The sequence below is a fragment of the Geotrypetes seraphini genome, chromosome 5 (assembly GCF_902459505.1).
Source record: "Geotrypetes seraphini chromosome 5, aGeoSer1.1, whole genome shotgun sequence".
Taxonomy (NCBI): Eukaryota; Metazoa; Chordata; class Amphibia; order Gymnophiona; family Dermophiidae; genus Geotrypetes; species Geotrypetes seraphini.
This window is the reverse complement of record NC_047088.1, coordinates 262561594-262581674: the sequence shown is the minus strand read 5'-3', so window position 1 is coordinate 262581674 and position 20081 is coordinate 262561594. Positions and strand designations below refer to the sequence as shown.

Sequence of the window (20081 nt, the reverse complement as noted above, 5' to 3'; positions counted from 1 at the left end):
AAGACCAGAATTGAACACAATACTCCAGATGAGGTTGCACTATGGAGTGATACAGGGGCATTTTAACATTCTTAGTCTTGTTAACCATCCCTTTTTTAATAATTCCCAGCATCCTGTTTGTTTTTTTGGCTGCTGCCACACATTGGGCAGAAGGTTTCATCGTATTGTCTACAATGATACCCAGATCCTTTTCTTGGGCGCTAACCCTCAAGGTGGACCCTAGCATCCGGTAACGGTGATTCAGGTTATTCTTCCCAATGTACATCGCTTTGCATTTGTCCACATTAAATTTCATCTGCCACTTGGACGCCCAGTCTTCCAATTTCCTAAGGTCCATCTGCAATTTTTCACAATCCTCCTGCGTTTTAACAACTTTGAACAGTTTAGTGTCATCTGCACATTTAATCACCTCACTCGTTGTTCCAATTTCCAGATAATTTAGAAATAAGATAAATAGTACCAGTCCCAGTACAGACCCCTGTGGCACTCCACTGTTTACTCTCCTCCATTGAGAAAAATGACCATTTAACCCTACCCTCTGTTTTCTTTTTTTTCTTTTTTCTTTTTTTAATCTTTATTCATTTTCAAAAATTACAAGTGTACAACAATCATTCATAAATATCTTAATTAATCACTTGACATTCTTATTTGTAACATTCCAAATAAATAATTATATAAGAAGCCCACCCCTCCCATCCATATACTAATAAATAACAATTATCAATTATTATCCTTCATAATCCCACCCCCCCTTATCTTGTCCAATATTTAGGTGTTTAAGATGTCTGATCACCAGAATAAATCGTCAATGGCCCCCAAATCTTTTTAAACTTATTATAATTGCCTTGTTGTAGAACAAATACCCTTTCCATTTTATAAATATGACACACTGAATTCCACCAAAAAGTATAATTCAATTTAGTATAATCTTTCCAATTCCCTGTAATCTGCTGAATGGCAACCCCTGTTAATATTAATAAAATTTTATTATTATTCGCTGAAATTTGGCTTTTAAATGTCATTGAAGTACCAAATAATATAGTATCATATGAAAGGGCAACATGATTTTCTAACAATGAATTAATTTGGGGCCAAATTAACTTCCAAAAGGCATTTATACAGGGACAAAAAATATCAAATGATCTAATGTCCCAACTTCTAAACCACAATGCCAGCATCTATTGGTGAATGTACCCTCTGTTTTCTATCCGATAACCAATTCCTAATCCACAACTGAACTTTGCCTCTTTAATTTTCTCAAGAGCCTCTCGTGAGGAACTTTATCAAAAGCTTTCTGAAAATCTAGATACACTATATCAACCGGCTCACCTTTAGCCACATGTTTATTCACACCTTCAAAGAAGTCAATCAAATTTGTGAGGCAAGATCTCCCTCGGTTGAACCCATGCGCTGTCTCATTAAATCATGTTTGTCTACGTGTTCCACAATTTTATTTTTTTATAATCGGTTCTACCATTTTGCCCGGCACCGAAGTGAGGCTTACCGGTCTGCAATTTCCTGGATCTCCCCTGGAGCCCTTTTTAAAAATCAGTGTAACATTGGCCACTCTTCAATCTTCAGGTACTACAGACGATTTTAGCAACAGGTTACAGATCACTAACAGCAGGTCAGCAATTTCATGTTTGAGTTCCTTTAGTACCCGGGGATGTATACCATCTGGTCCTGGCGATTTATCACTTTTTAACTTGCCGATTTGGCTCAGTACACCTTCCAGATTCATTGAGATTTCTTTCAGTTCCTCTGCATCATCAGCCTTGAAAACCATTTCCGGTTCAGGTAGATCTCTTACATCTAATTCCATAAAGACCGAAGCAAAGAATTTGTTCAGTCTTTCCACTATGGTCTTATCCTTCCTGATTTTATATATATAGAGATTATATTATTGACGTAATGATGATATTGCTCTCATCTTGTGGGAATTTTACTTTTTCTAAGGAGTCAGATAGCCAACTGAAGAGCTCCAGCTTAAAATTTTGAGGAGCTTTTATCGCTAAATCTGGAGGACAAGAATCCAAAATACAGTAGGATTTCGCATATTTATGGAATAGGTTAGCAAAATCATTCCAATCTGGTTTGTCAAAGGAGGTCCAGATGAGATCCATGTGGATATCATTTTGGATCTTATTTTGACAGTGTTTTAAATCTTTAGATTGAGGTAAACAGGAAGTTCTCAATCCCTGAAAAAAGTTGCTAAATCATTTAAGGTAGGTGTCACAGTATGGGATGATTGTATAATGCCTATTTAAATTAAACACATTATTAACCAATTGAAATAGTTTCTTTGTGTTAGTGTTTATTGTGCCTACTTTAGCTGATACTAAAATTTTGTTTTCTCTTTTAGCATAAGTTTGTAATGTCGAACTTCCTTTTGCCACATTTCCTTATCGATTGCTAATTTAGATTTTAACCATTTTCTTTCATGACGGCACACTATGAACTTCATCTCTAAAAGTTCTTTATCGTACCATTCTCTTTTTATAGTATGTTTAGGGGAAATCTCATCCAAGATGGGATTACAGATGTTTTTCCAATCTGATGAACATTCATTGATGTCTCTTACTGATGGTAATTCAATGCATTTTCAAGATTCCTGTTTTTGCAACCTTGATTTCGGTCTGAACGTTTTAGTCCATTTTAAAGTAAAGTAATAGATAAAATGATCAGACTAAAGTGTAGATTGCCACTGCCATCATTCAAATTCGGATTTGGTGGCAAATGTGACCAGGTCCAATTGATGGCCCTTTACGTAAGATTGAAGGAATTGTGGAACTGAGTAGTCCATAGTGAACAAAAATGCCTTACGATCATGATTATGTTCCTCCTCTAAATGAAGATTGATATCGCCCAGTAATAGATTGTGGGGCGTGGAGAGGGAACTATTTAGGATAAATTCATTTTTTGCGGAAGCCCAGAGATCTGGAGGAATCTAGAAAAGAGTACAGCTGAGATTTTCCAGTAAATCGGTTCTATTTAGAGTGCAGGACACAATTTCCAAGCAACTCTTTATCTTTGAATCCTACTAAGGGCCGTTTACCACCTACACAACCCAGGAAGGAGCATGGCATCAGAGTTTGTTTAAACTAAACTAAAGCTTAAGCTTATATACCGCCTCTTCTCTATAAAGATAGAGCTCGGAAGGTTTACCAGAAATTTAAGGAAGGAAAATATAATGAGAATTAATGATTATATAGTGAGCAGTGAGAGCATCTCTCAAACTTCATCTCCCAGGATCTCTATCTTACTCCCAACTCCCACTCTCTCTCTGTCTCCCTCCCTCCCTCCACAGGCTGGAAGCTCCCCCTTTCCCCAGCCCCCTCCCCACAGTGCAGCATATCACTCCTCTCTCCTGTCTCCTTACCCCCCACAGGTCCAGTTTCTCTCCCGGCAGGCCCAGCACCTCTGTCTCTCCCCTTGCCTCCATATCTCCTGTTATGGATCCAACACCAGCAGTTCTCCCACATCCCACATCCCTTCAGATCCATCCTGTGACCAACACTTCAACCACCCTACATGCAAATAGAGCATCACTCTCTTCTGACCTTGCCCCTCGCCCCATCACTCCAGTGCTTCTCTTCGGAGGAGAGTGTGGCGTAGCGGTTAGTAAGTCAATAAGCAAGCAATGCAGAAGAACTTAAAAACACAACAGAGATTTTTTGTTGTTGTTAACTATTTGAAATAGTTAAACTACTTAATAATTTAACTATTTAAAATGTAGTTTAACTATTGGGCAACTACCAATTATTTTTGAGTAGTTAAACTTTTTTGGATTAACTGCTGAAAAATACTGCCCAGCATTGGTGATAGGGTATAGTGCAAGGCAGTGTTGCAATGACAGATTCATGACTGAGTATAGATAGGTGACAGCAGCTGGAAATACTAAACCGAAATAAGTGACACTTACCATCATCGGAAACAAGGTCAGACTCCTTGTGAACGTCTGTCTCTGAGAGTTGCTTGACCTCACTTTGACTGGCTGTCTCTGAGAGTTGCTTGGCCTCATCTTTACTGGCTTTCTCTGATAGTGGTTGCTTGACCTCATCAGCCATTTCTCAGCGTTTCCTCCTCTGACCCTCTGAGTAAGAACAGAAAGTGGTGAGTATTGTACGATACATGTCAGGGAGCTGAAGAGTCAGTGCTAAGAGGAGGAGTATATAAGAGTATGGGAAGAGAGACGGGGTTTGTACTGGTGGAGACTCCTGCCCTAAGAGTGCACACAGGGTAAAGGGAACATTTAGGAGTGCAAGGGGGAGGACTAAGGGAGCTATGGAAGGCAGCGTCTTGTTAAAGAACTTCAGTAACAACATCAGCAACGTCCATCTACTCCAATAGCCCGTCTTCACAGTGGCCAATCCAGGTCCCTAGTACCTGACCAAAACCCAAAAGTAGCAGCATTCCATGCTAACGATCCAGGGTAAGGAGTGGCTCCCCCATGTCTTTCTTGTTTAAATGTTTTATTCATTTTTACAACTTACATCGAGTGCATCAAGAAATAGCAATTGAACATCACTTGATTTGCTATTATAATCATCTTAAATATATGAAATTTATCCTCCCATCCCTATCACATAAAAATCATTCATTTATATTATATTATACAATATACTTTCCTATAAATCCACATTTTAATAAAATATCAGAAACCCATCCCACCCCTCCCTATCCCCTCATTTCAATTATCTTATTAAGGGAAAATAAGTCAAACAAATCTTTTGTACAATGTACAATAAAATGAAGAATTTCCGATTTACTCCAATTAATCTTGTATCCTGAAAATTTTCCAAATTTTCCTATTAATTCAAGTAGGCGTGGAATGGTTATTTCTGGATTTCTCAAATAAAGCAGTATATCATCTGCATAAGCAGAGATCATGTATTCCCGTTCTGAATAGGAAATACCCTGTATCTCTTTCTCTTGTTGAATAGCTAATAACAAGGGTTCTAATACTATATCAAAAAGTAAATGAGACAAAGGACATCCTTGACTAACCCCCCTCTGCAGAAAGAAATGTTCTAAAAAATTATTATTAATAAACAATCTAGCAGCGGGGGAGCTATACAATGTTTGAATCATTTGTATAAATCCTGAATCTATACCAAACCATTCTTTCTCCATAACAGACTATGGACTTCTCTTCTCTTCCAATTTTCAAAAAAGGATCGAGAGGAGAACCGGGCAACTATAGACCTGTGAGTCTTACGTCTGTCCCCGGCAAGATGATTGAATCACTGATCAAGGATAGCATAGTTCAGCACTTGGACACACACAACTTGATGAAACCCAGTCAACATGGATTCAGGAAAGGGAAATCGTGTCTGACAAATTTACTCCAATTCTTTGAGACCGTGAACAAGCAAATTGATAGTGGAAAGCCGGTGGACATAATATACTTGGACTTCCAGAAAGCATTTGACAAAGTTCCACACGAAAGACTTCTCAGGAAACTACAAAGCCATGGCATAGAGGGAGATATACAAAGATGGATAGGCAAATGAAGCAGAGAGTGGGCATAAATGGGAAGTTCTCCGACTGGGAGAAAGTGACTAGTGGTGTACCCCAGGGCTCGGTACTTGGGCCGATCCTTTTTAATATTTATATCAATGACCTGGAAAACGGAACATCCAGTGAGATCATCAAGTTTGCAGACGACACAAAACTCTGCCGGGCAATCAGATCGCAGGAGGACAGTGAGGAACTCCAGAGCGATTTGTGTCGGTTAGAAAAATGGGCGGAGAAATGGCAGATGAAGTTCAACGTGGAGAAATGCAAGGTAATGCATTTAGGCAGTAAAAATAAGGAATACGAGTACAGAATGTCAGGTGCAACTCTGGGAAAAAGTGAACAAGAAAGGGATCTGGGTGTACTGATAGATAGGACCCTGAAGCCGTCGGCACAATGCGCGGCAGCGGCAAATAAGGCAAATAGAATGTTGGGCATGATAAAGAAAGGAATCTCGAGTAGATCGGAGAAAGTTATAATGCCGCTTTATAGGGCAATGGTCAGACCCCACTTGGAATACTGCGTCCAACATTGGTCTCCCTACCTAAAGAAGGATATAAAACTGCTGGAGAGGGTGCAAAGACGAGCAACTAAACTAGTGAAGGGTATGGAGAAACTGGAATATGAGGATCGACTTAAAACACTGGGATTGTTCTCCCTTGAGAAAAGGAGACTGCGTGGGGATATGATCGAGACCTTCAAAATACTGAAAGGAATCGACAAAATAGAGCAGAGAAGATTATTTACATTGTCCAATTTGACACAGACAAGAGGACATGAAATGAAGCTAAGGGGGGGCAAGTTCAGGACTAATATCAGGAAGTTCTGCTTCACACAGAGAGTGGTTGTCTAAACCTTTTTAAAAACCAGCTACATTAATCGCTCTTACCACATTCTCTGGCAGTGCATTCCAGAGCTTAACTATTCTCTGAGTGAAAAATCTCCTCCTATTGGTTTCAAAAAATAATTGGAGTGATCCCCAGTCTTTGTTAATCTTGATGCAGTGAAAAAAAAAAAAATTCAATCCACTTCTACCAACTCTACTCCACTCAGGATTTTGTACACTTCAATCCTATCTCCCCTCAACCGTCTCTTTTCCAAGCTGAAGAGCTTTAACCTTTTTAGTCTTTCCTCATACGCGAGCAGTTCCAGCCCCTTTATCATCTTTAAGATTTTCTTTTGTTTCAATAAAAAAAACAATGGGGGTAATTAGGAGCTCTCAGCACCTTTGCACCAGCTCTGGGAGGTAATGCTGGAGTCAGCAGTGCTTGTGGAGGAGAGGGTAATAGTTTGATGGGGGGAGGGGATGGCAGTGGGAAGGTTCCTCAGGAACAACCCTGGGAGAGAGGGTGATGCTGGAGTCAGCAGTGCTTATAGAGGAGAGGGTAATGGTTTGATGGGGGGGATGGAAGTGGGAAGGTTCCTCAGGAACAACCCTGGGAGAGAGGGTGATGCTGGAGTCAGCAGTGCTTATGGAGGAGAGGGTAATGGTTTGATGGGGGGGATGGAAGTGGGAAGGTTCCTCAGGAACAACCCTGGGAGAGAGGGTGATGCTGGAGTCAGCAGTGCTTATGGAGGAGAGGGTAATGGTTTGATGGGGGGGGATGGAAGTGGGAAGCTTCCTCAGGAACAACCCTTGGAGAGAGGGTGATGCTGGAGTCAGCAGTGCTTATGGAGGAGAGGGTAATGGTTTGATGGGGGGGATGGAAGTGGGAAGGTTCCTCAGGAACAACCCTGGGAGAGAGGGTGATGCTGGAGTCAGCAGTGCTTATGGAGGAGAGGGTAATGGTTTGATGGGGGGGGGGATGGAAGTGGGAAGGTTCCTCAGGAACAACCCTGGGAGAGAGGGTGATGCTGGAGTCAGCAGTGCTTATGGAGGAGAGGGTAATGGTTTGATGGGGGGGATGGAAGTGGGAAGGTTCCTCAGGAACAACCCTGGGAGAGAGGGTGATGCTGGAGTCAGCAGTGCTTATGGAGGAGAGGGTAATGGTTTGATGGGGGGGAGGGAAGTGGGAAGGTTCCTCAGGAACAACCCTGGGAGAGAGGGTGATGCTGGAGTCAGCAGTGCTTATGGAGGAGAGGGTAATGGTTTGATGGGGGGGATGGAAGTGGGAAGCTTCCTCAGGAACAACCCTTGGAGAGAGGGTGATGCTGGAGTCAGCAGTGCTTATGGAGGAGAGGGTAATGGTTTGATGGGGGGGATGGAAGTGGGAAGGTTCCTCAGGAACAACCCTGGGAGAGAGGGTGATGCTGGAGTCAGCAGTGCTTATGGAGGAGAGGGTAATGGTTTGATGGGGGGGATGGAAGTGGGAAGGTTCCTCAGGAACAACCCTGGGAGAGAGGGTGATGCTGGAGTCAGCAGTGCTTATGGAGGAGAGGGTAATGGTTTGATGGGGGGGATGGAAGTGGGAAGGTTCCTCAGGAACAACCCTGGGAGAGAGGGTGATGCTGGAGTCAGCAGTGCTTATGGAGGAGAGGGTAATGGTTTGATGGGGGGGATGGAAGTGGGAAGGTTCCTCAGGAACAACCCTGGGAGAGAGGGTGATGCTGGAGTCAGCAGTGCTTATGGAGGAGAGGGTAATGGTTTGATGGGGGGATGGAAGTGGGAAGGTTCCTCAGGAACAACCCTGGGAGAGAGGGTGATGCTGGAGTCAGCAGTGCTTATGGAGGAGAGGGTAATGGTTTGATGGGGGGGATGGAAGTGGGAATGTTCCTCAGGAACAACCCTGGGAGAGAGGGTGATGCTGGAGTCAGCAGTGCTTATGGAGGAGAGGGTAATGGTTTGATGGGGGGGATGGAAGTGGGAAGGTTCCTCAGGAACAACTCTGGGAGAGAGGGTGATGCTGGAGTCAGCAGTGTTGTGGAGAAGAGGGTAATAGTTTGATGGGGGAGGGGATGGAAGTGGGAAGGTTCCTCAGGAACAACCCTGGGAGAGAGGGTGATGCTGGAGTCAGCAGTGCTTGTGGAGGAGAGGGTAATGGTGTGATGGGGGGAGGGGAGGGGATGGCAGTGGGATGGAAGTGGGGAGGTTCCCCTGGAACAACCCTGGGAGATGGGGTGATGCTGGGGTCAGCAGGAGTATTATGGTAGGGGGAATAAGTGCACATATAGCCCCCCTCGCCCCCGTTCAGTCGCCAGGCTCTGGTTACGATACGCACCGCAACTGTTGGTCTCTCTCTGCTTTTCGACTCGGACCTGCAGAGAAGCGTCCTACTGTTTCCATGACAACTGTCCCCGGCCGCAGCCCAGCGTGCTCAAGCCTCAGTCTGAGTGCTCGTCGTTCAGTACAGTCCAAGCCTCATTCTTGTGCTGCAATAACTTCGCTCAGGCAATTTCAAGCCTCATTCTGACGCTCCAATAACTTCGTCCAATTACTCTCCAAGCCTCATTCTGGTGCCTAACAGCCTCTCCCTATTCTCTGCTCTGCTCTTCTCTCTCTCTCTGGGTTCACTTTCATGCCTCATTCTGATGCTCCAATAACTTTGTTCAGTATATCCCAAGCCTCATTCTGATGCCACAATAGCACCCCCCCCATTCCCTTCTCTCTCTCCCCCCCACAGAGGGATAATGACAGGAAGCTCCTTTACTTCTTTAGTAATGTAGGGCCTGGATTAATCATAATTTTGTGTGGCAATGAAGGGTTAAGTGACTTGCCCAGAGTAGGAATCAGATCAAAATAAGCCCCTGCTTAAGGCACCAAAGAAAGGGAACCCCACCAGAGTTCTTTCCCCTAGCAATCATCATCATGCCCCTTTAACTCTATCACTGCCAGCTGTCACCCCCAATATCCAGAATGAATTTCAGTGTCTTTCTAATCATATATAATATATGATGATTTATTCCAGTGGTTCCCAACCCTGTCCTGGAGGACCACCAGGCCAATCGGGTTTTCAGGCTAGCCCTAATGAATATGCATGGAGCAGATTTGCAAGCCTGTCACTTCCATTATATGCAAATCTCTCATGCATATTCATTAGGGCTAGCCTGAAAACCCGATTGGCCTAGTGGTCCTCCAGGACAGGGTTGGGAACCACTGATTTATTCAGTATCATGATGATATTTCTCAGCACTCAATGTCTTTTGAGTCAATGTTGGGCTGTGCTTAGAGCAGGGGTGTCAAAGTCCCTCCTCAAGGGCCACAATTCAGTCAGGTTTTCAGGATTTCCCCAATGAATATGCATGAGATCTATTAGCATACAATGAAAGTAGTGCATGCAAATAGATCTCATGCATATTCATTGTGGAAATCTTTAAAACCCAAAGATTACGGCCCACGAGGAGGGACTTTGACATCCCTGACTTAGAGCATCAGTTGGCAGAGTCCTGTACTGTGCATTCAGCTTGCTCAAGGTGTTCAGAGTTGCACAGGTTCGAGTTCTTCATGATTAAACACTGCTATAGTTAATCTCTATCTCTCCCTGCCAATTCTGGGGCACAGGCCACAGAAGTCTGTAATATAACAGAAAGAATTCCAATAGCCATCAGTTGGAAGTCCCTCCAACAACTAGTTTTGCCCCCTGAAGTTTCTCTCTTCCTCTTTTAAAACGGCAATATCACCTGCTATGGTCTGTACTTTAGTCTGAAATATTGACAAAATCATGTGCTACCAACTTCTGAGTCTTAGGTTGCACTAAAGAAGCAGTAAAACTCCTAAACATTCTGAAGAATTCTCTAATAGGATTATTACTTTCAGCTTAAATATTTTATTGTTTTTTTTTAAAGATCAAAACACAATAATTCTCTCCCCCCCCAACATCTGCAATATCACTGAGAGTCCATACAAGTTATTCATTGCCAACATAATGAAAAGAATCGGAAGGTGCCCAAATGTAAAGAATGGGAAGCTTCACCACTGCCTCATACTTTCTAATGAGATATAGAAACATGTTGGCAGCTAAAGGCCAAATGGCCCATCTGCAGTCACCATTATCTCTTCCTCTCTCTAAGACACAGGTGTCAAAGTCGGTCCTCGAGGGCCGGAATCCAGTCGGGTTTTCAGGATTTCCCCAATGAATATGCATGAGATCTATTTGCATGCACTACTTTCATTGTATGCTAATAGATCTCATGCATATTCATTGGGGAAATCCTGAAAACCCGACTGGATTACGGCCCTCGAGGAGGGACTTTGACACCCCTGCTCTAAGAGATCCCAGGCATAGGTGTCAGAATGGGAGGGACCGTGGCCTCCCCAAATTTGGCACTGCCCCAGCCCCCTTCCCTCCCAACCCGTCAGGCTCTTCACCCGTGAGATTGAGTTTCTTCTGCCACTCAGCGGCAACAAGCAGGAGCGTGCTTTGGTGCGCCTGCTCAGCGGCTTCTTTGGCTCCCGTGAATTCTAACTGATTTCTAGCCACAATGGGGTCTTTTTACTAAGGCACACGCTAAAATGGCTAGCACGCCTTAGTAAAAGGACCCCAATATCTTTTACATTCTTTTAAAAAGTCATTTTATATGGTTTTATTTTTCAATACATTGTGATTTTTTAAATCAGTAATACTGTTAAAGTTATATGCATGGTTTTTAATATATCTATATGGATTTTATTTGTGATAGATTTTGGTGTTATATTGTTTCAAGGTTTGCATGGTTAATGTCTATGTGCTTATATTGATGGCTTTCACGGCAGACTCCTGATGCAGGCCGTTTAGGCCGAAACACTTACTTATCGAGTCCTCTTATGCTGCTTTTCTCTATCAGCTTTCCTCCTGCTCTTTTCTCACCATTTAGTTTGATACTCTCCTTCTCTCGGCTATGTCTTTGCATTTTCCTCTGTCTTTACCTGGCTTCCCATAGTGAAATATCCATGGGCTAGTACCGTAGTTAGTAGCCAGCCACCGGCTTGAGGTAGTTCACAGTTAAATGACACCACAGGAGCCAGCTCTGTGGGTCCTGCGGGTGTTTGAGCACCCCCAATGTTGAGCAAACTCCTCGAGTGTGAATAGGGAAGGGTAATTTCTCTTGGGTTCAGCAGCCCTAATGATTTTGAAAAGATGTCACTACATTCCTTTCGATGACATTCTCGACTATATGAAATCTGTTCTTGTCTACTTGGAGTTTTGGCTAAGCCTGTCATTTCTCAAACGTTCAAGTGTCTGTGAATTGCTAGTAGTTAGTGCTGTGTCTGAAAGATGTTGAGTATCCCTGTTTTCCACAATTGTAAATATCTTGCAGCGCCCTTGAGAATTCACTGGGGTCCGCAGTGCACCTTGTGGGAAGCACTGCCTTAACAGCTGAATCCATCCTGTTCAATAAGCATGCCTACAGTGTGCGGTACATCTGGGTCTCAGCAGAAAATGCAGATGCAGATTCAGGTCTCACCAAGCAGAGGAAGCCATGCTGTGGATGCTCAAGAGCTATTTTCCATATCCCCTTGTCTGTTTCTCAGACCTGCAGCAGCTAAAACACGATATCGGCAGTGCCCAAGTGACCTCCACCAGATGGAGGCTGTTTCCTTTGACCGCATGGCTTTTGGAACTAAATTTTCCACAAGTTTCATGTTATGGCAGGTGCTCCATCTATCGATGTAGTGAATGGGTGACGTAAACAGTTCTGTCCTCTGGTGGATAGATCATTTGTAGAAATGTCCCTCCCTCTAGACAAGATCTGATTGTCTTGGAAAGATCCGATTATCTTTTTCAGGAACATGCATAAACCAGATGTTCAAGAGTAGTTTGAAGCGTGCTTGCAACTGTTCCTTACCTCTTTTGGAACTTGGGAGCTTTGGTCTAACAATTACATTCAGTGCCGTGGCATGCAAAACCTAGTGGGATTCCTTAGGTACCCCCTCCCCCGCTTGTATGCAAGGACAATAAGTTGTACGAGAGTGTCATTGCACGCAAAGAGCAGACTGAGCTTTCACATCCATGGAAACTGCTGTGACCATGTAAAAAACAAAACAAAAAACAACACACCAAGAGAAAGTGCAGCAGGCCATCTAAAGGCCGCATAGAATAAATGAGGGGATGAGTGATTGGGGCTCATACATAGGAAATAAAACAGCTCCAAAACACACTTGGTTGCGATCTCGATGATAATTTGCATTCAACACTAAAACAGGGCAGAAGAAACAAATTGCACTCAGCTTTTATTTCCATGTTATAAGTCCTTCACCCCTCTGTCCACACATTGAGATGCTACAGAAAACAAGTCACAGCTACTGGACAACAAGAGACAACAGTGCATGTGAAAATGAGAAAAACAGGACGGTCACTTTAGAATCACAATTTGGTGACCCTCATCCCACTGACCAACCTCAACCTTACCCCCCTCTTTTACAAATGCAGAGCGCCGGCAGTAGTGGAAACTGCTCCAACGCTTAAAGGAATTCTGTGAGCGTCGGAGCATGGTGTTCGTAAAAGAGGGGGACAGCATGAGTGTTCACTGGGTGTCGCTGCCTTTTTTACTCCTGGGAGGTGCCAGAGCTGATACCCTGCTGCAGTGGCGTACCTAGGGTATGTGGCACCCGGGGCGCATCATTTTTTGACACCCCCCCCCCCCCCCATGTAAAAAAAATTTTTTTTTTTTTTTGAAGGTCTGCACCCCCCCCATGTAAAAATTTTTTTTTTTTTTTGAAGGTCTGCACCCCCCCCCGAAGGCCTGTCCCCCCTTGAAGGATGCCTGCCTGCCTGCCTGTCACCCCCCTCCCCCTTGAAAGCCTGCTTGCCTGCCCGCCCGCCCCACCCTGAAGGCCTGATGCCCCGACCCACCCCGAAGGACCGTTCGCCCCCCTGGCCTCCCCGCACCACCTATGAACAGCCGCAGCAGGATCGCGAAGTCAGCGTCAGCGATCCCTGCGCTGCTTCCTGCGCCACGGTCCCGCCCCTCCTCTGACGTCAGAGGAGGGGCGGGATCGCGGCGCAGGAAGCAGCGCAGGGATCGCTGACGCTGACTTCGCGATCCTGCTGCGGCTGTTCATAGGTGGTGCGGGGAGGCCAGGGGGGCGAACGGTCCTTCGGGGGTGGCGGGGGACTGAACGGCAAGGCCGGGAACACCCCCTTAGGGCTGGTACCCGGGGCGGCCCGCCCCCCCCCCCTAGGTACGCCACTGCCCTGCTGGAACCATGATAAAGCTCAGCCAATCTTCACCCGTGAACCCGGGTTTGGAGTAACAGTCAGCTTTATTGTGTCAGTGAACGTTAACAGCAGATCTGAGAGACGGTGCTGAGGAGCAAAGCTGTATATGTCAGTATTTTTGACACAAGCATACGGTGCGGGGGGGAATTCTATAAACAGCATTCAAAATTCAGCGCTGGGAAAACAAAATCAGCGCCACGCGTGATTTACGTAACCACACTTACTGCCGATTCCCCTGCCTAGCTCACTTCTGGTGCCAGATTTACGCCTGCTGATGCCTGGTGTATACGCTGGGGCCCAACGTGAGCTGAGGCCGTTTTCCAGAACACCCCTAACATGACCACGGCTCCTCCAGTGGCCACGCCCCCTTTGAGTTATGCAGCAATAGTTAGAATAGTGCAGAGTTGATGGAAGCGCAGATTTTTATGAGCGCCAATGAATAATTTGCTCTCAGCCTTTCATGGCTGGCGTCATGATTGTTGTAGTTTTCTGGGTCTCGCCACGTCTGGGTAGGTCAATAATTGGTTGTTATCATCTGATTATTGACCATAATTGGCTCATTAGCATCTCAGCAGCACACCCAAATATATAAGGGAAAGTGGGGCCTACTTCAGGCATTTGGCACGAGCTCCTTCACCAGGTGCAAAGCTAATGTATTGTAGACACCTAAATTCCAAAGATACTCGTCACGTAGCATAATATTCAATAAGTTACACCTGGAAATATACAGCCCCCTCCTATTACCCCCCAGTCTGCTCAAGTGTGTGCCCACCCATGAAATACACGCAGTTGCAGATATGTACGGCCTGGTTGAAGCCCACCTGATTCCCGCCCATAAAACACCTCCCCACACGCCCCTTTGATCTCCGAACGCACAGAAGCTTACACGTCCAGAAAGTTGGTTTTATCGGCACCCGGACATTCAAGTGCCGACTTAGGTTGGTTTTTGGACGTTATAAAGTTTTGATTATCAACCCCTTACCCTATAGTGCGGAAGGTGTATTGCAATCCGATGCTGATCAGTTAAAACTTGGGGTTCAAAGTACTTTAGAAGGTGACTTCAGGCTATTTGCTTAAAAAAAACAACTCTGCCAAAAAAATTCCAAATATAGCTCCAATTTGGGCCTATTACAGAACGGATTTTCCACTATTCTAACACACGTTTCAGACTTCTCTGCCCTTTTACTCAGACGATATCTGAGAAGAGCCGATAGTCCTTCTCCAGCCTTTGTAATTGCAAAGGAACAGACATGCCCCATGTCATCCCGTCTTCTGCTGAACCAGTTCTCCCATTCAGTGAACTAGTGGTTTTTAGGGTGCCAGTATTTTTGGTGGTGGAAAGGGGAGGAGGAGGCAGAAACAAATTCCGAAAGGCTCTGGGACCACCCACCCATTTTTTAAGACCCAGCAAAGCAAATATCTTTAAAACCCTCAGTGCTGTTCCTGTTAATCATGCGATCAGCTGGAGGGACACTGAATATGCCAGACAGAAAGCAACGGGTTGGAGTGAAGGGGCCACTACTCGGACTGGCGGAAGGTCACGAGCGGTGTTCCCCAGGGGTCGGTGCTCGGACCGCTGCTGTTCAATGTATTCATAAACGACCTAGAAGCGGGGACGAAATGTGAAGTTATAAAATTTGCGGATGACACCAAACTCTGCAGCAGGGTTAGAACCACGGAAGAATGTGAAGACCTACAAAGGGACCTAAACAAACTGGAAGAGTGGGCAAGCAAATGGCAAATGCGCTTTAATATAGAGAAATGCAAGGTCATGCATTTAGGGGGAAAAAACCCGATGTTCAGCTACAAAATGGGGGGGTTCAGTGCTAGGGGATAGTAACCTTGAAAAGGACTTGGGTGTGTAGTGGATACAACAATGAAATCAACGGCACAATCATGTGCAGCAGCCTCCAAGAAAGCAAACAGAATATTGGGTATTATTAAGAAGGGCATTACAACCAGGACAAAAGAAGTCATCATGCCGCTGTATCGTGCGATGGTGCGCCCGCATCTGGAGTACTGTGTCCAGTATTGGTCACCGTACCTCAAGAAGGACATGGCGATACTTGAAAGGGTCCAGAGAAGAGCGACGAAAATGATAAAAGGTATGGAAAACCTTTCATACGCAGACAGGTTGGGAAGGCTGGGGCTCTTCTCCCATGAAAAGAGGAGACTCAGAGGAGACATGATAGAGACTTTCAAGATCAAGGGCATAGAGAGGGTGGAAAGGGACAGATTCTTCAGATTATTGGGAACCACAAGCATAAGGGGGCACTCAGAGAAGCTGAACGGGGACAATTTTAGAACCAATGCTAGGAAGTTCTTTTTTACACAGAGGGTGGTGGACACCTGGAATGCGCTTCCAGAGGTTGTGATAGGACAGAGTACACTACGGGGGTTCAAGGAAGGATTGGATAAATTCCTGAACGATAGGGGGATTGAAGGATACAGATAGAGGTAGAGATAGGTTTTAGACAGAGTACGGATAGAAGGATAAAAGGGATTAGAGAAGGATCACATTACAGGTCATGGGCCTGATGGGCCGCCGCGGGTGCGGACTGCTGGGCACGATGGACCTCGGGTCTGACCCAGCGGAGGCAACTTCTTATGTTCTTATGTGAATTTTAAAAATCTGATGCTGGCGTGGGTTTCCTGGCAGAGCTCTTCCCATCAGCTGCCAAACAGAAGGAAGTCTGAAACAGTCACCAGACATGGAGGAGAGAAAGGGAAATGGATGCTGGATAAATCTGGAAACTGGGGAGGGAGAAAATGTGGGTTAGTACAGAAAGGGAGAAGGTAGGGAATAGAGATAGAAGACAGTGGGGGGAGGAGGGGTAAGTCTACAAAAGAGTGCCTATGTGAAGCCTTATCTACAGTGCTGTATGGTGATATTTATAGCAGGGGATTTGGTAGATATGCAAAAGCAGGGGTGTCTAACCTCAGCTTTCATCAGGTCGGATTTCCCCAATGAATATGTACCAGATCTATCAGCATATAATGGCAGCAGTACATGCAAATAGATCTCATGCATATTCATTGGGGAAATCCTGAAAACCCACCTGGATTGTTCCCTTGAGGACTGACGTTGGACACCCCTGTGCTAAATATTAGTGAAATATGTAACCCTTAGAATAGTTAAGCTCTGGAACGCGTTGCCAGAGGATGTGGTAAGAGTGGATAGCATGGCTGGTTTTAAAGAAGGTTTGGACAAGTTCCTGGAGGAAAAGTCCATAGTCTGTTATTGAGAAAGACATGGGGGAAGCCACTGCTTGCCCTGGATCGGTAGCATGGAATATTGCTACACCTTGGGTTTTGGCCAGGTACTAGTGACCTGGATTGGCCACCGTGAGAACAGGCTAGTGGGCGTGATGGACCATTGGTCTGACCCACTAAGGCTATTCTTATGTTCTTAACCATGTCAAGTCTTGATCTCTTTCTGAGAGTCACCTATAACATTTGCCACTTCTCCTTTTGATTTCGGTGTCGATGTAAAGAAATGTAAGTTCTGTATCATCACCGCCTTTCCAAAATCTATCCTTCAGAGTTATACACAGTCTGGCATTATGTGGTGTAGAATTGCAGATTCCATCCAAAAATACTTTAAGCAAAACGAGGGTTACTAGATTTTGTATCTGGCAAAGGAGGACGCGTGGTCCGCCCCATTCTGCCTCCTAACCCCAGCCCCATGCAAACCTCATCTCTTCAGGCCGGGTTTGGAATGCATCTGTGCATGCGCAGATGTGATAACGTTGCACGCATGTGTGCCACATCACCGCGTCACATCCACAGATGTACGCCAAACTCGGCCCCGATCTTACTAGCTTTTCAATACTCAAAGTGCCGGGTTTTGAAAAGCCCTCCGGACGCCTGGACAGTCCTCTGAAAAGAGGACATATGGTAACCCTAAGCAATACGGACTTGTGATATCCTGCGGCTAAAACACTAAGTTGTGTACACATAAATAAGATGTAAAAGCCTCCAGGGTGCATGCAAGAAACTAAAATAAGCTTAGGCTTGTCAGCCATTCCTTCTTCATACTCACATAGGAGTGACAGAAGACAAAACAAAGTCATTTTCACTTTGGGCCAAACCAATGGCACGGCTGCCTCAAACATCCATGAAAATGTCCTTAGCACTGAAAACAGAACCAGTTAAGACTGAAAACACTGTGGCTTTGGGCCACTGATACCCATATACAAGATGCAACAGCAGTGACACTGCTTTGCAGGGAAAGGTGTGGCTTTTTCCGATATGCGACTGCCACAATGGCGTGGCTGCTAAAAGATTCAGCAGTACCCCTGGAGCGAGGATGTCAAAGTCCCTTCTCGAGGGCCGAAATCCAGTTGGGTTTTCAGGATTTCCCCAACGAATATGCATGAGATCTATTTGAATGCACTGCTTTCATTGTATGCTAATAGATCTCATGCATATTTGTTGGGGAAATCCTGAAAACCCGACTGGATTGTGGCCCTCGAGGAGGGACTTTGACACCCCTGCCCTGGAGGAATGCACATGCGCCAGCAACACCTACAGAAGATCAGCACCAGGAGCTAAGGAACCAGATTACCAAGGCTAGATTAACTAAAGTCTCCAATCATCACTAAACTAGTTTGACCGATCGAATTTGCCAACCTACTGTGTGGTTTTCTGTACGATTGGCTTGGCCGAGTCAATCAGGGCCTTAGGCTCCTCCCTCTGTATCCCCTTGGATTTGATCTCACAACCTCTGGGTGCAGAGACAGCAGCTCTAGGTTAATATCTTACACCAGCCCCACCATCAGTTCACTGAATGAGCTTCCTCTAAGGGTGGCAGAAGAGGAAAACAAGTATGGCAGCGCCTCCTTATGGTGGATCTCTGGAGCTGCTGAGCCTGGTCTCAGTGGACACATTTCCTCACCCCACCCCCTTCTAAGGGAACTTTGTAAATAGAAGATAGGCAGCCTCTTACGAGCTCACAGAAATTGCCTCCTAGGCAAGGGCCAAGGTCAAACTTTCACTTGGCAGAAGGAAGGTTCTTAGGATTGTATGTTTTAAGTCAGTTACTTTTCCTTTTTCTAATTGCTGCGGTTAGGCTCAGAAACGGTTTAATAAATACCTCTTAGTGTAATATAAGACTGTCACAGACTAGAACAAAGTGCAATTCAAAAAGCAGCACAACACAAGCGTCTATGTAATTATTTCCCCTCTCCCTCTGTTAGTACGTGTTAGTTTCTTTACAATTCCAGTGTACACTTTTACACAGTAGTGTGTAGATAAGAATGGCTGAGGGTCAGCGCTCACAGTGCTCCTTCTCTCAGGATGCTCCGGGCTGACCACTTTCTCCTTTCAGAGTGAGTGAGCAATGTGCAATGCATGCTGGGAGAAAGACACTGGATGCCATTTTGGTCCCCCTGGCTTTTCACAGTGCTGGTTGGTTTGGTCTGACCAATGCATCTATGCTGAATAACTCTGCTGGTGGGAAGTTCGTATTGTCCACTAGCAGACTGAGGAAGGGATTGTAGGCATCCCAGGGGTTCTTAACTTCAAACATTTGTTAGCCTGCTCCATACGTCTCTTCCATCCCACTTCTTTTTTTTTTTTAACTAACTTCAGTGGAGAAGGCCAGAGATCCAGCCGCCCATCCCTAACATCTACTGTAAGACCAGTTTTTCTTCTGAACTCCTCAAATTCTTCATACCATGCTCACATCTGGTTTCAGTGAGGGCCTCGCTCTTAATGAGCTCTGGGAGAATGATCTGTAGGTGTCTAAACTCCCCTTCCTCTGAGGGTGGGCTGACACAAGGAGCTGTCTGATGGTACCATGGAGCCCCTCCTTAAATCCTTCAAACTGAAAGAAACAATCACAGGAGAAAGTTTCCCTTTCTTCCCCCTGTGTGGGGAGGGGGCAGCTCTTGTGTTCATCTCTTTAAAGGGCTGCAGTCATGACCCCAAACTTCACGTATTAGTCTTTTCAGCTGCTGAAGCTGAAACCCTATGTATAGACAGATGATATAGCGGCTATACTTGTAACTGGAATCTCATCTATATTATCACATCAATTTACAACTTCCAGTGTCCATATACTTTTAACATAATCCTTAATCAGATAAAGGTTATACCCGATCCTCAGAGGGTTAATGTACCCAATGGTTCAAGTGGCCGAGCTCACTGAACCCAATCTTCATGCTTTTTTTATATATATATACAGTGGTGCCTCGCATAACGGACGCCTCGTACAGCGAACGCTGCGCATAACGAACTTTTTGTCTTGCTCCCTATAACGAACTTCGTTTCACACAACGAAGTCGCCCGAGGGGCCCGGGGGGGGGGGGGGGGCGGAACTACTCTCGCCGCTTCCTAATGTGAGCCGGGAACAGCAGCACCCTCCTGTCTGAATGCAGTGTTCCATCATCTCCCTCCACCATACCTTAGATGCCGAGTTTTCCGGCTTTCTTTTTCGGCCAGCCACACACTTTCAAAGAGCAGCACATGCGCGCATGCTCTGTTGTT

At 45.2% G+C, this 20081-nt stretch overlaps 1 protein-coding gene across 3 annotated transcripts in view; it reads right to left on the bottom strand.

The window, feature by feature from the left end:
* The window catches only part of CATIP (ciliogenesis associated TTC17 interacting protein), an 85852-nt gene extending 76993 nt beyond the window's left edge, over positions 1–8859 (bottom strand). The window contains exons 1-2 of one of the 3 annotated variants that reach the window (XM_033946641.1): positions 8676–8859; positions 3923–4093 (exon numbers count right to left, since the gene is read on the bottom strand). In XM_033946641.1, coding sequence (XP_033802532.1) covers positions 3923–4067 — 145 coding nt within the window. In that variant the 5' untranslated portion in view covers positions 4068–4093; positions 8676–8859. The remainder of the gene's footprint in view (positions 1–3922; positions 4094–8675) is intronic. The other 2 variants (XM_033946642.1, XM_033946640.1) reach the window with 2 other exon arrangements.
* Positions 8860–20081: the final 11222 nt, after the last annotated feature.